The sequence below is a fragment of the Typopeltis vanoorti genome, chromosome 1 (assembly GCF_054136105.1).
Source record: "Typopeltis vanoorti isolate ZY-2024b chromosome 1, IOZ_Tvanoo_1.0, whole genome shotgun sequence".
NCBI lineage: Eukaryota > Metazoa > Arthropoda > Arachnida > Uropygi > Thelyphonidae > Typopeltis > Typopeltis vanoorti.
The window spans coordinates 130,412,591-130,427,636 of NC_143549.1; the positions used below are offsets into that span (position 1 = coordinate 130,412,591).

General features: G+C 36.0%; 1 protein-coding gene across 1 annotated transcript in view; it reads right to left on the bottom strand.

Moving 5' to 3' along the window:
• Ube4B (Ubiquitination factor E4B) overlaps positions 1–15,046 on the bottom strand; it is a 418,857-nt gene that overhangs the window by 136,836 nt on the left and 266,975 nt on the right. Inside the window, exons 13-14 of the mRNA XM_090393738.1 lie at positions 11,990–12,103; positions 6,707–6,796 (exon numbers count right to left, since the gene is read on the bottom strand). Of these exons, the coding sequence (XP_090249864.1) occupies positions 6,707–6,796; positions 11,990–12,103 (204 nt within the window). The remainder of the gene's footprint in view (positions 1–6,706; positions 6,797–11,989; positions 12,104–15,046) is intronic.

Sequence of the window (15,046 nt, forward strand, 5' to 3'; positions counted from 1 at the left end):
TTCGTAACAGGCATCACCTCTTCACTGATTGTTGGCTAACCACATCAGAATTAAATTCTGCAAGCCATAAGAAGGTATTCCATTCAGTCTGGTCACTTTTCCACCTAGAAATCTATGAAGAAGAGCATACTGAAAAGCACAGAAAAATGCTCATTTCCATATATGTTCTCTTTAAATTCCCACATAAAGTTGAAAGATGGCATGGAAGCAGGCTGTAACATCTACTGCAGAATACAAACTGGTAGGCATAGAAAAAGTAGGTATTGCTTCCATTATTCATGAGAGAGAAAGAAGTCATTATCAATAAGTGTACAATCCAGCCTCTTCATTAATATTTGCACTACTCCAGAGCTGTGTTCATTAGTCATCCATAAGATGTAATGGGCAGGCAGTTGCAATATAAAATTATCGAGGTTGATATGAGTCAATTCAGAGTTCCATGGAGCAGTGTAATAAGGAATCCTACTGATAGGTGATAGCTACAGCCTCTAGAGTGGTGTAAAGTTGGACATGTAGGAATGGGACTTGAGTGCCCACAAGGATGATGACTCCTCTGAGAGATGATCTATCCCTCTTTTATGACAAAAGACAGATCCTCATTCACTTTTTTTTTTCAGATATATCTCCTGCAGAGACACCCTGATGTCAATATTTCAGTGGAAGCCAAATGAATCAGTAAATTTTTTTCTGATTGAACCAGAAGAATTCACCAATTCATTTGGCTTTGAGATTTAGCAGATTTCTAAGACAGCGAAAGCCTTTGTTTGTCATCTATTTGTTGTTTGATTTTAGGAAATATGGATGGCCAATGCCCATCTCCTAATCCTCATGGAAAAATGCTTATTACAACATCTGTTACATTGTGTCAATTGTTTTCTATTATTTCAGTTTTATTTCAGAAGCATCCAATTTTTTTGTGGAGATGTCTGAAATTTTTTTTAAGTGATGTTCTTTCCATTATTTCGAGGTTATATGGTGAGTGGTCGGTGTAATTTAGTGCTTGTGTAAAATTGGTGATTTTTGGTGTTTTTTTTGTGTGTTTTTCCTTAGAAAATTGGTTTTATAGTATATTAGAATGATTTTCGTGTTTTTAGAGTATTTCGTGTGTCTTTATAACATATTTTATTGGGGCTGTCATCGCTAGAGGGATTCGTAGTGTGTAGTGTTCATGAAAGCTCCGGATAAGATAAGTATTATTTTCAGTTATCGTTGATAAATTTCTTTAATATTGCGTAGTTTTGTTTGCCTTGCGTCTCTTAGTGCATCTTTTTGTGTGTTTTTGGTGTGTTATAATTTATAATTTGATAAAATACGTTGCAAGTAAGTATGGCTCCAATACGAAGGAAATGGCGGCCAGTAAATGATGGTTCGCCATCTTTATCAAAGAACGGTGGTATAAAAGAGATGATTCAGTGTACTAGCTGCAAAATGTACGCTTTGCGGAGTGAGATTGGAGTGTGGTTAGATAATAATAAAGGAGTGAATGTGTGTAGAAAATGTAGGGAGAATGAGAAATTGAAGAGTTTTTCGGATCGTGAGTGTGATATTTTTGTCAAACTTCAGAATGAAGAAAATAGGGATATGATAAGAAATGGCGAGGTTGTACCAGAGAATTGTGAGAGTGTGAATGTAGAAAGTATGAATGATAGTATTAATGGTTTTACTGAGAACAAAAAAGATGAGATAGATGCAATGAGTGAGATCGCGTTGTTGAATGGTGCGATACAAAGGGCAAAACAGCAGCTAGAGCGTATGAGCAAAAGTCGACTGAATGAACCAGCCAATAATAAAAAGTATGACAGGAAAAATAGACGTATGAGTGTGAACATGAACAAAATGAAGGATAGAGTGCTGTATGGAGACTCGATAGTACGAGGTGTGATAGTAGAGGATTTGACAAAATCGTACCAACCTGGTACGACCATAAAGGATGTAACTGAGTCTATTAGAGAGCAAAAGGAAAGGGTGAAAGAAATGACTGTTGTGGCAGGTACGAATGATTTGAAAGGAGACAAAATGGAAATGATAGAAGACCTGAATGAATTGTTTGAGGTAGCAAAAGAAAAGAGTGAGAGTTAGAATGATTAGTCTTATGCCACGGTATGACAGTGAAATGTTTAAAAGGAGGGCCATAATTGCGAATGACTTTATGCGTGGGTTATGTATGATGAGTGGTGTGGAATTTGTGGATGTGTGGAGTGAGTTCGATGGGCGAAAGGATCTATATAAGATGGATGGCTTGCATTTGAATGGTTATGGTGTAAGAAGACTTGAGAAAGTGTTGCTGAATGTGGTGGATGTGCAAATTCAGGGAAACTAGATTTATTAAGGGGGGGAGGGTAGATATACAGTCCTCAGGGAGGCAGTTGAACGTAAGAATGAATATAATATGCCCGAGCAAATAAGGACAACAAATCAGAGTGGGATAGTTAATATAAGGCATCAAGGTAGGGTTGGGGCTAATGGGGGTCTTAAATTCATGTACACTAATGCTAGGAGTATTAGGAACAAGAAGGAAGAGTTTTTGGCCATGGTTGGCACTTCCAGACCACAGGTTATTGGTATTAGTGAAACATGGCTGACCGTAGATGATATAGCTAGTGGGATTGAATGTGATGGGTATAGTGTGTTCAGGAATGACAGGGAGAATAAAATGGGGGGGGGGGGGAGGAGTACTGTTGATGATAGCTGATGAGCTGCAGCCAAGGAGAATAGAAGTTGAATTGCAGGATAGAGAAAAGAGCACATTTGAGGCCATTTGGTGTGAGATTGTGGCTAGCAGAACTAAATATACAATTGGGTGCTGCTATAGACCAGGTGATGGAAAAGATGGTGGTGACAGTATGCACAAGCAAATAGAAGAAATGAGTGGAAGGAGGGTGATTATTATGGGAGATTTCAACTATGGTCGCATTGATTGGAGTGAGGAGAGGACACACGGGAGGAAGGAATTGGATATTATGCGGTTATTAAGAGATAACTATCTGCGACAGCATGTAATGGAAAATACTAGGGGTCAGAGAGTGCTTGACCTAGTAATTACATCTGAGGATTTGGCTGTAACAAATATGACCACATTGCCACCAATCGGTGAGAGTGATCATAGGGTCTTGACTTGGGAGGTGGCTAAAGGTGTAGAATTTTCAATTAAGACAGGGTACATGTGGAATTATCGGGCTGGAAAGTATGACAAGCTTAGGAGTTTGATTGGTTCAGTGCCATGGCATGTACAACTGCAAGGACTAGAAGTCGACAGTGCATGGGAGGTAGTTAAGAAGTGTTTGCATGAAACAATGGCTGACTGTATACCTAGAGTCCGAATAATAAATCAACTAGGGGTTAAATGGATGAATAACACCATTAAGCTTGAGCTGCAAAAAAAGAAACAACTATGGAGGGAATTTAAGGAGAAAGGTGACCGGAAGGCACACGAACAGTATCAAGCGCAGGCCAGAAGGGTAACGAGTGTGGTAAGAAAAGCAAGAAAGGATTACGAAAGAACATTGGCCATGCAGGCTAAAGAGAATCCTAAACAGTTTTTCAGATATGTAGCAAGTAAAAGGAAAAATGTACATGGCAGAATGATTTTAAAGAATGCCAATGGTAGGGAGGTAACTGAATCAGTTGATATAGTTGAGTTACTGAGTGAGCACTTTGCAAGAATATATCATCCAGGTGGTGACATTGCAGAAACGAATGTACCAGTAGATTATACAGGAATTGTGGTGAATGAAGTGGAGGTGAGTAGTCTATTGCATAATCTCAATGTCAATACATCTGTGGGATTGGATGGCATACAAGCTCGTGTTGTACGAGAAGCAGCTAAAGAATTGTCAGTACCCTTGACCATTTTGTTTAATTTGAGTCTCGGGTCTGGGTTAATGCTATCCATGGAAGTTGTGTAAAAGTGTGCTTAGTAGGGATGTGCAGACCAGATTTTTTGCATGGAGAGTGGTGAGTGGAATGGATTGCCAGAAGTGGCTTCAAGTTCCCTGATGGTGAATGGATTGAAGATGATGAATGATAGGATTTGTGTGTATGATGGTTGATTTGGGTTGATCATGATGAGACTGCAGACCCCATGGAGGTGCTGTATATAATTATATGTCAGCTTGGTTAGATGAGTAGTTAGTGTATCTGCTCTCCACCCAACTGGCAATGAGTTCAAATTCCACATTAAGCAGGAATATATTTTGTCAATGTCTTTAAGTAGTAGATAAATTCCACTGCTCAACGTGAGACCACTGCAAAGTTTCATATCTGATTTCTTGCGCAGAGTTTCTGGATTATCTAATTGATGTTAGGCCATTCACAGAACTAATACTAACGTAATGTAGGCTAATGGTTTTTTTTTTTTTTTTTTTTTTTTTTTTTTTTTTTTTCAGGTGGGAATTCAGGTGAATTCTTCTTCCTCTGTATAGTGCTTAGTGCAGGGTCCACTATAATTATGTGACTGTGAGAAAAATCAACTGGCTTGTCACAGAGTCTGGATTGGGGGGGGGGGGGAATAATTTTTATGACTGCAGCAGTGTGTGTGTACAAAGCGCTGGTCTGCCTGTTCTGGGGAATGAAAAACCCAAGTTTCTGGGTGAAAAAATCCTCTATCTCCGTATAAGACCAGTAACTCACCTTTATTCAAAAGAGACCAGATAAATCTTCATGTCTTGGATGGGAACCGAACCCAGATCTTTCTAACTTACATATACTGACTGAGCTACAGAGCTCTCGTGGGATTCAGGCAAAATATATATAGCATTATCAGTTATTATAGTTATTATCGCTTTATAAAACATTTTCACTCTCCTGAAAACACTAAATGATTCTACTGAATCATGAGGTCACATTCTAAACTTTTATGACATGTAGAAAGCATGGTACTTCATGGACAGCTTATGTATGAGAAAACTACTACACTCAAAAGTCCATGTTTAGCTAAAAACTGACAGTTTTTCCCTCTTGCATTTTTAGTTTAAAAACTGCTTTTTCTTAAGTAAATATTCAACTTAATACATATTCAATCACTTCAATAGCATCAAAGGACAATGATGAACAACAAAATGTAATTATATGTGAAGCACTAAAGTATTCTATATGTATATCCATATATACCTCTAACATGATTACATGATATAACTGAATATAAATTATCTTTTTAAATTTATGTTTAAAAATCTTTACACACTGAGAGACTAATCAATTTACAAGTAAAATAATGTTAAAATACATGGAAGGAAACAATAATTTCCATTAGTCACAAATAAAAATAATGAATAGAAGTATATCCAGAATTTCTAACCAGAATTTCTATAATGTTTAACCAATGAAGAAATTATATCTTTTTGATATTATTCGATATCTTTGATATTCAATTACACATTCATTGTATAACTTTCACTATGGATAAATCTGCTAATGATGAATTGGATATATTTCCTTTCTTTCATGCTTACACAGTGATCAGAATACATTATCAAAAATTATAGAGACAACTACCGTACTAGAGTAAAACTTTAATTTAATATAAACCAAAATTAACACTCGACGTTTCGACCTTCATATCAATGTCATCATCTGGAGCATACACATATATACAAGAAACAAGCTGCACTACAATCTACATGGTTTGCTAAATTTGCTGACCAACCATTACAACAATAATTACAGGAGTTGAATATGTTTTTTAATTTTAATTTAAAAATTAAAAACCATATTCAACTCCTCTAAGGATCCTCTCCTCCCATTGGCACATCCTGGAGTTTATTGCATCTACTGCACCTTAACTTACTTATATTGGTGAAACTGGATGTACAATCTCCATATGTAAAAAAGAACACAAAAGACACATTAAATATAATAATTTTGGTGAAGTAGGCCTCTCAGATCATGCTCTCAACACCCTACACCAAATTGATTGGATAAGTACCTACTCTTTACATCATACAAAAACCTGGTATGAAAGAAAATTTAAAGAAGCCTGTGAAATTCTGATTAACCACCCTAATCTCAACAATAATGGTGGCATAAAAATTCCAAGAATTTTGGATGGCACATATTCAGCCTACTTAGTTTCCAACATACTTTAGGACTTTAAGCAATTTTCAGCTTAAAAGCTGAAAATTCCATACCAATTGGTTGAAATTTATATGTATAATCACATAGTTTTATATATATAAAACTATGTGATTATACATATATGTTGCTCTCCAGTCCAATTTAATTTTGTAACCTAATAGATAATAATAATAGGTTTCTAGCTTTGATGTCGTAAAGGTTTTTTTTTTTTCCTCACCATAGGTCAGGCTAATAATTGTTGTAACTCTTGGTCAGTAACTTTAGCAAACCATGTAGATTGTAGTGCAGCTTGTTCTTGTATATACGTGTATGCTCCAGATGATGACCTTGATATGTAGGTTGAAACATCGAGTGTTCATTTTAGTTTATATTAAACTAAAGTTTTGCTCTAACACAGTAGTTCTCTCCATAATTTTTGATAATGGATATATTTCCCTTGCATTGTTATAAATGTTGATAATTTAAAACAAATATATATATATATATATATATATATATATACAGAATTGATTACTGCTGAATTCTATAAAGTACAAGTTTATGACAAATCTTATACACAATTCCACTAAATTCAAAAATTAACATCTGTATATTTTTCTTGAATAATCAGTAAATATTAATGAAAATTATTTACCTTATCAAGTTTTATTTTTACAGAAAGCTGTTGTAATACTGAGAGCAGATTGAGCATGAAACCATCACCTGCTACAAATCTTTCATCTGTCTGATAAAAGAGGAGAGAAAAAAAAAAAAAAAACAGAATGAAGTGATTATTTGAAAAAAGTAATAATTCCAGGATATCAAATAATAGCAAAATAATACATTATCAGAAGTATGGAAAATGTTGAGAAAATTTGCTATAATGAGTACAAATGTCTTTGAATACCTTCTATATGTACTAATCACAAGCACAGACTGTGGGCACAATATGTGTTGGCTTTATTCATAAAATATATGAAATTTAAAGTATATTTTATGAATAAGTCATATGTTCATATAGTGAAACAATAATCTTGTACATTACAAGATTATTGCTTCAATATATATACGTACTAAGCTCACATGTTTGTAAAAAATTGAAGATGGAAACTTAAAACTTACATAAAGTAAATTTATTAGCTGTAAAATTTTTGCATAAGTATTAAAGGATTATACCAAAAGGATTATACAGGTAAGCTGAAAGCTCTATTGTTAGATCGGGCTACTTACTCCCTATAGAGTACAATCCCACCAACTCACAAATTAGAAAACTCCACAGGCTCCTTAAGAAGGTCACTTCTTGGCCTGTGGAAGTCACTAACAAATTAAAACCATTTAACTCCATACCCCCCCCCCCCCGTATTTATGGACTCCCAAAAATACATAAGGAAAATGTGCCATTACGTCCCATAGTGGATGGCATTGATTCCACCACATACAAACTAGCTAAACATTTGGCCAAAGCTCTCACACTATACTGGCAACACACCTTCATACATAAAAAACTCAGCCCACTTCAAAGCCAGCATAGAAAACCTTACACTCAAACACATTGACATAATGGTCAGCTTTGATGTCTCCTCCTTATTCACAAATGTCCCACTCAAAGAATCCTTAGAGCTAATTCAAGCTAAATTTCCTCCCGATATCACAGCCCTATTTCAGTTCACAATGAACTCAGGCTATTTTGTTTGGCAAGGAAAATTCTACAAACAAATAGAGGGGCCAGCCATGGGTTCTCCACTCTCCCCACCCTTGGCCAACTTTTATATGGACACTTTTGAAGAGAAAGCCTTAAACTCTGCCCCACAAAAACCAACCATTTGGCTTCGATATGTAGATGATGTGTTCGCTATTTGGCCACAGGGCTCCGATGCACTCCTCTCCTTCCTAACACTCTTAAACAACCAAAATCCCAGAATCAAATTCACCTTGGAAGAAGAAAAAAACAACTGCCTTCCTTTCTTAGACACACTAGTCACCCGCCAGCCTGATGGAACCTTGGTTTTCTCAATCTATAGAAAACCCACTCATACAGGCAGTTACATTCACCAACAATCCCACCACCCTTCCTCACAACAATATGGTGTCATTAAGACACTACACAACAGGGCTCCCATGCACTCCTCTCCTTCCTAACACACTTAAACAACCAAAACCCCAGAATCAAATTCACCTTGGAAGACGAAAAAAAACAACTGCCTTCCTTTCTTAGACGCACTAGTCACCCACCAGCCTGATGGAACCTTGGTTTTCTCAGTCTATAGAAAACCCAACCATATAGGCAGATACATTCACCAACAATCCCACCACCCTTCCTCACTACAATATGGTGGCATTAAGACACTACACAACAGGGCTAAACTTATTTGTTCAAATGACAATGCCCTAACCACAGAACTAAACCACATTCTCAACACTTTCTCAGCCAATAGCTACCATCCCAAAACAATCCAAAAAATATTGAAACCAATAAACCACAACCCCCTCCTCACAACAAGGATTACTCTAAATCCATCACCATACCCTATATCAGAGGCACCTCGGAAAAAATTACAAAAATCCTAAAAAAACACGGCTTAACTTCTTGTCAAATCATATAAGAAATTGGCATCCCTTATCCGCTCCACTAAAGACCAAACCCCCCCCCCCTTAGACCTACCTGGTGTATACCAGGTCCCTTGCAGCTGTAAGCTGTCCTACTTTGGCCAAACAGGCAGGACAGCCAATATCAGAATTACAGAACACAAGGACTACATCCGGTTCCACCAATACAGCCACTCTGGTCTTGCAGACCATGCTCTGGATACCCGCCATAGAATACAGTGGAAGAAAGCCATGATCATTCACCGTAGTAAATACAAGTACGAAAGGCTTTTCATGGAATCAGCCTCAGCCCTAAGAAACAATGCAAAGCTCAGCAAATTTGGCTGCATGAGACTGCCTCAAATTTGGGAAACCTACATCAGAAGACCTCAGCCCAATCACCCAAGAATACCAATATTGCCCGCTAGGGGGAAACCAGTAGGATTTTAGGAGAAAGAATAGCTTCCTGCTTCGTCCTCATTTACTGTTTGCTGTGCCTGTGTGCACGTGTCTTGCTCACAAGTTCCTGTTGAAAATGGCAACGTGACGTTGCCGAAATAATGGATTTGTATTAAAAAGTTATTTTAATGTATATCCTAGTCTACATTATTATTTCCCTAAACTATTTAGTAATAATGCATAACCAATGTCTAAGCCTTTGCACTAGAATTATAAGTATTAAAGGCATCTTCAGAGCAATAACAATAATGGAACACAAAATAATACAATAAAAGAATCAACTGCAACAGGGGTCAGTAAATTCCCAATTTTAAAAAATAAAAAAAAATTATAATAAAATTAAAAAAATATATATATAATAAAATAAAAATAAATGAATACAATAAGATTTTGTCATGTAAATTCTTGATTAATATCTTATTGTATTAATTTATTTTTTATTCGTAAATTCCCAATTTAAAAAAAAAATAAATAGACTCTGTCTTTCTTACTTATGCTGTAGTGGTGCTTTTTAAAACTGATAATTTTATTATATTTTATGTTCCATTGTTGTTATTGTACTGTAGATGCCTTTGATACTTGTGCAAAAATTTTACAGCTAATAAATTTGCTTCGTATAAGTTTAAGTTTCTGTCTTTAATTTTTTTTTTTACAAACTAGTGATTATGAAAAGCTTAGGAGATAGTTTAAAACTATAGCATGGAATGAGGAGTAAAACCAGAAGGAGATAGATGCTGCTTGGGCGCTGACAAAGAGATATTTAACAGCATCAATGTATGAATATATTCTGAACGTCAAAAGGATGAATAAAGGTACATGTCAAATAGATGAATGAAGGAATAAACATGAGATTTGGAAGCAGAAGACCCTGTGGAACTGCACAAGATAAATAATGGTAATAATTAGTTACACAAGAAAAGTATAAAGAGCAGGCCAGGAAAGCAACCCATTAAGGACAGTGGGTTGCTTTCCTTAGTGGGTTGCAGTACAAGAATGATACAGTAAGATGATGTTAATGGATAAAAGCTGTGGATTGGTAGCTGTAGCAGATGACAAGGTAGAGGTATTCAGGGAGAATTCATCAGGATCTTTCATCCTCATTAATGTGAAATCATGAGAAGATAGTGTAAAAGGAGTGGGAAAAGATGGCTTGCTGTTGAGTCAATAAGAGGTATACATGCGGAGTTAATTAAGCTTGACGTCAACAAAGCAATACGACTCGATTATATGTCACCGTGTTATATCATATCCCTTAAGATGAACCAGTGACATAATATATCACTGTGCATCTTAAGAGAATGTCACAGGGAAACATTCCCTTAAGATTTTACCTTTCTTCCACTTCACAAAGTCTAAGGCTAACAAATAACAGGCCTGTATATCTGGAGATGTAGTTAAAAGTGTTGGAGAGATTGGTGAGAGAAAACTTACAGAAATGGATTGATAATTGCAGTATTCTCTGTGATTGTGAGCATGGGGCTTGTTAAAGAGAGCGATCATGTTTTACCAATTTACTTAAGTACTATAACAAGGAAATGAACGCTTTGCACAAGGGGAGATGCATATAAAGTGGTATACTTAGATTTTGCAAAGGCTTTTGATAGACTGCCACATGACAAGTTGGTAACTACACTGGAACAGATGGGGTTGGATACTAATTGATTAAATAGGTGACTGGCTGTCAGATAGGTATCAGTAAATTGTGCACAGGAGTGTGGTATCCTGAAAGTGGATAGTCACTAGTAGTGTGCCACAGGGATCTGTTTTAGGGTCACTGCTATTTATCTTATATATTAATGATATTAGGATGGGTTTAACTGGTTTATCAGCAAGCAGTTGTATATGGGAATATACAACAGCTTGCTGATGATGCAAAACCTGAGAAAAATGAGGAATCAAGCAGAATTCCTGTAATCTTACAGGAGTGCTTGAACATGTGTTTGAATGGGCAGGTGAGTGGAATTATTGATAATTCAATGTTGCCAAGTGTAAGGTTCTCAAATTTGGTAGGCAACAATTGGATGCAAAGTATACATTTTATGAGAAAATTTTGAAGGAGGCTGAAGAGATGAGATTTGAGTGTTGGTGGACAAGGATCTGAAGTTCATGGGTCACATTGCATAAGTTGTGGAGTCATCACATCAGATTATGGTAATGATGCAGAGAACCTTAACATGCAGAAATAAACAGGTAATGATTTTCATAGCCTTGATCAAGCCTCATATGGTTTACTGTGCACAGATTTGGTCACTTGATTTTCATGTTGATGAGGACCAAGACGGTAGCTGATCTTTGGAAATGAGATGCTGTCACAGACTGAGAGAATGCAGGTTGCAAAGCCTTATGAATATGGGATGAGGATATGATTGAGGTATTTAACAAACATGTTTTGGAACGTATAAGCATTTCATCTAATAGTTGAGAGATGCCACAACTAGTCATCAACAGAATGTTTATTATAGCAAAACAGAGACTCTAGCATTGATACCTGTGTCATTACAGGTACTGATGCTGAAGTAATGACATGGTGTATACATGACATTATATGTTTTCAATATCTTCCATATATCACATTTTCTCATCCAACTTATTTCTTCCCAAAAACAAAGTGTCATTTTAATGAGCAATAATTTTCATCAAAGGAAGAACCTAAGGCACTTGTTACTAATTTCATTTTGACAGGAGATCTAAAGGTTTTTGATAACTTATAGTGGAAATATGCGAAATAATATGGTAATATAAATATGTGAAAAAACTGTGAAAAATTCAGTGAAGAATTTTGAAAGTGATATGTCACCATGAATGATGATTAATTTGTGTAGTTTAAAAACCAGTCTATAAACTTTCAGTAGCATTTTCATGTAAATATTGCTAATCTGTTAATTTAGCTCACCTGAAGCTGGGAACGCTTTTCATTAGCACTCAGTACAGTAGTAATAAAACTTAGTGCTGCATCTCGGCTTCCTGTGTTTACTAGGATAGAATGAAATACTTGGAAGAGCTGAGACTGAAGAAAAAAATTTAAATGATATCTAATAAATATTTTTGTATATTAATAAAAGAATTTTCATGAATGTTTAACATATTAATAAAATTTAATCAAATAATTTTTAACTCAAAATTACAAGTTGAAATTTAAAATAAAAAATTATGATTTGGATCTATGCTTGATGGAACACTCCTCAGATACTGTTCAATACGACTTACTGCAGATATTCTAGGTTCATCTGAGTACAATCATTTTATTAAATTGCAATGTGATTTTTTTTTTTCCCAGAGTATAGCAAAGCAACTAACACTATAAGCAGTCAACATGTTTTGAAGGATGAAAAACTTCTGATTTTTTTAAGGGGGGGGGGGGGTTGCCACCTACATTATAAAAAGTGCTAATACACCATCTCTTGAAAATCCTTTATAATGTTCCTCAGCTATTACAATGGGAATTAAACTCAGGCTTTTCAGAACTATAATTAAAATATGACAGGTCAACAGACCTTAATCAAAAACTCTAATAAAAGATGAATATGTGTTCCTCAGAAAATCTGTTTTTTTTCCCAGATTATAGCAAATATTAACACTAAGCAACTTATCATAATGCCATCAAAATATTCTCTTTATCCAACTCAACCAATTACTAAGGCATGACTTACCCTTCATAGAGCCATGTTGCACCCCCTCAGATTTTGTCGATTCCTTTATTATCTTGTTGTGGACTATGCCATTAAATGTAAACATTTCCCCATTCTCCCCTTCTTAATTAAGGAAGGGAGAATTATTAATTGACTTAAGGAATTCACAACGTACAATAGAATATAATTAAATTAAACTTTAATATATATTTCCAATATTTGGGCAATGTCACGTTGCTACGTTGATGATGTGTTCGCTATTTGGCCACATGGCTCTGACACACTCCTCTCCTTCTCAACACACTTAAACAACCAACACCCCCAGAATCAAGTTCACCCTGGAAAAAGAGGAAAAACAACAGCTTCCCTTTCCTAGACACACTAGTCACCCGCCAGCCTGATGGAACCTTGGTTTTCTTTGTTTACAAAAAACCCACCCATACAGGCAGATACATTCACCAACAATCCCACCACCCACCCTCACAATAATATGGAGTTATTAAGACACTATACAACAGGGCGAAACTAATCTGTTCAAATGACAATGCCCTAACCACTGAACTAAATCACATCCTCAACACTTTCTCAGTCAATGGCTACCGCCCTCCCCCACCCAAAAAATATTGAAACCAGTAAACCACAACCCCCCCCCACTTCACCACAAGGATTACTCTAAATCCATCACTATCCCCTACATCTGAGGCACCGCGGAAAAAATTACCAAAATCTTAAGAAAACATGACTTGACCTCTTGTTACAGACCATATAGAAAATTGGCATCCCTTATCCGCTCCACTAAAAACCAACCGCTTCCCCTAGACCTACCTGGTGTATACCAGGTCCCTTGCAGCTGTAAGCTGTCCTACTTTGGCCAAACAGGCAGGACAACGAATATCAGAATTTCAGAACACAAGGACTACATACGATTTCACCAGTATAGCCACTCTAGTCTTGCAGACCATGCTCTGGATACATGCCACAGAATACGGTGGAAGAAAGCCACAATAATACACTGTAGTAAGTTCAAGTTTGAAAGACGTTTCATGGAATCAGCCTCAGCCCTAAGAAACAGGCCAAACCTCAACAAATTTGGTTGCATGAGACTGCCCCAAATTTGGGAGACATACATCATGAGACCTTCAGCCCAACGGCCAAGAATACCTACATAGCCCGCTAGGGGGCACCATCAGGACTTTTAGGAGAAACGATAGCTTCCTGCTTCATCCTCATTTACTGTAAGTAGTGCCTGCTTGCACGTGTCTTTATTGTAAGTTCATTTGAAAATGGCAAAGCGACATGCCGAAATATTGGAAATATATATTAAAGAAATATATATTAAAGTTTAATTTAATTATATTCTATTGTACGTTGTGAATTCCTTAAGTCAATTAATAATTATGTATAACCAGCGTATAAGCCTTTTTACGAGAATTACTTATTTAAGTTGACAAGCTCTTTTCCCAGGATAGTGTATTTGGTAATTCACTAAGACATGTACTCAAAACTTTTAGCATTTTATTATTAGTATGTGTATGTGAGAGAGAGAGAGTACAATATAAAAAAAAACATTAAATTAACCTGAAAAGGACCATTTTTATTTCTTCAGGTAGCAAACATGCTTTGAAATTACAAATTTCCTCTAATTTTTATCGGTAGAGACAAAGTTAACAAATTTCATGAATCAAACATGCACAAAATATTAATAGTTTAGTAACAGTGGCTAATATGATCCTTAAACACTTTAACATGTGCACATTATTCAATGCAATTCTTAAGCAGCAGCAGCAAATGTTTTTTTCACACAGTAACACCTAAAAGGCATATCTGTAATTTTACTGTAGATGTATTCTGAGACTAAAGCAGGAACCAACTGTATTAATGATTTACTCGTAAGCTTTACTTGTCTAATGACCAACAAGAATGCAACTACTTGGAAAATTAATTTTCTTCTTAACAGTTAGTCCAAAAGCAGACTGTATGGTATGCTTTTAATCTCCAGTCACGACAGTTCATAATAAATTCACCACTAAAAGTAACACAATATTTTAATAAGAACTTAATAGCAAAACTGCAGATAACCATTATTCATCCCTAGTGTTAGTTTTTCCCCCCCTTGGGAATCATCAACAACTCTTCCTCTCATGTATCTGTTCTTCTTTCACTTGTCTTTACATATATTCTATTTGTGTCCATCAGCTGTTCTACTCATATCACAGTATATAACATACTCTGTATTTACAATCATTGTGACTATGACCACAAGAGAGAGAGAGAGAGAGAGAGAGCATAACAGCCACAGTACATCTGTGAGCAGTACAGTT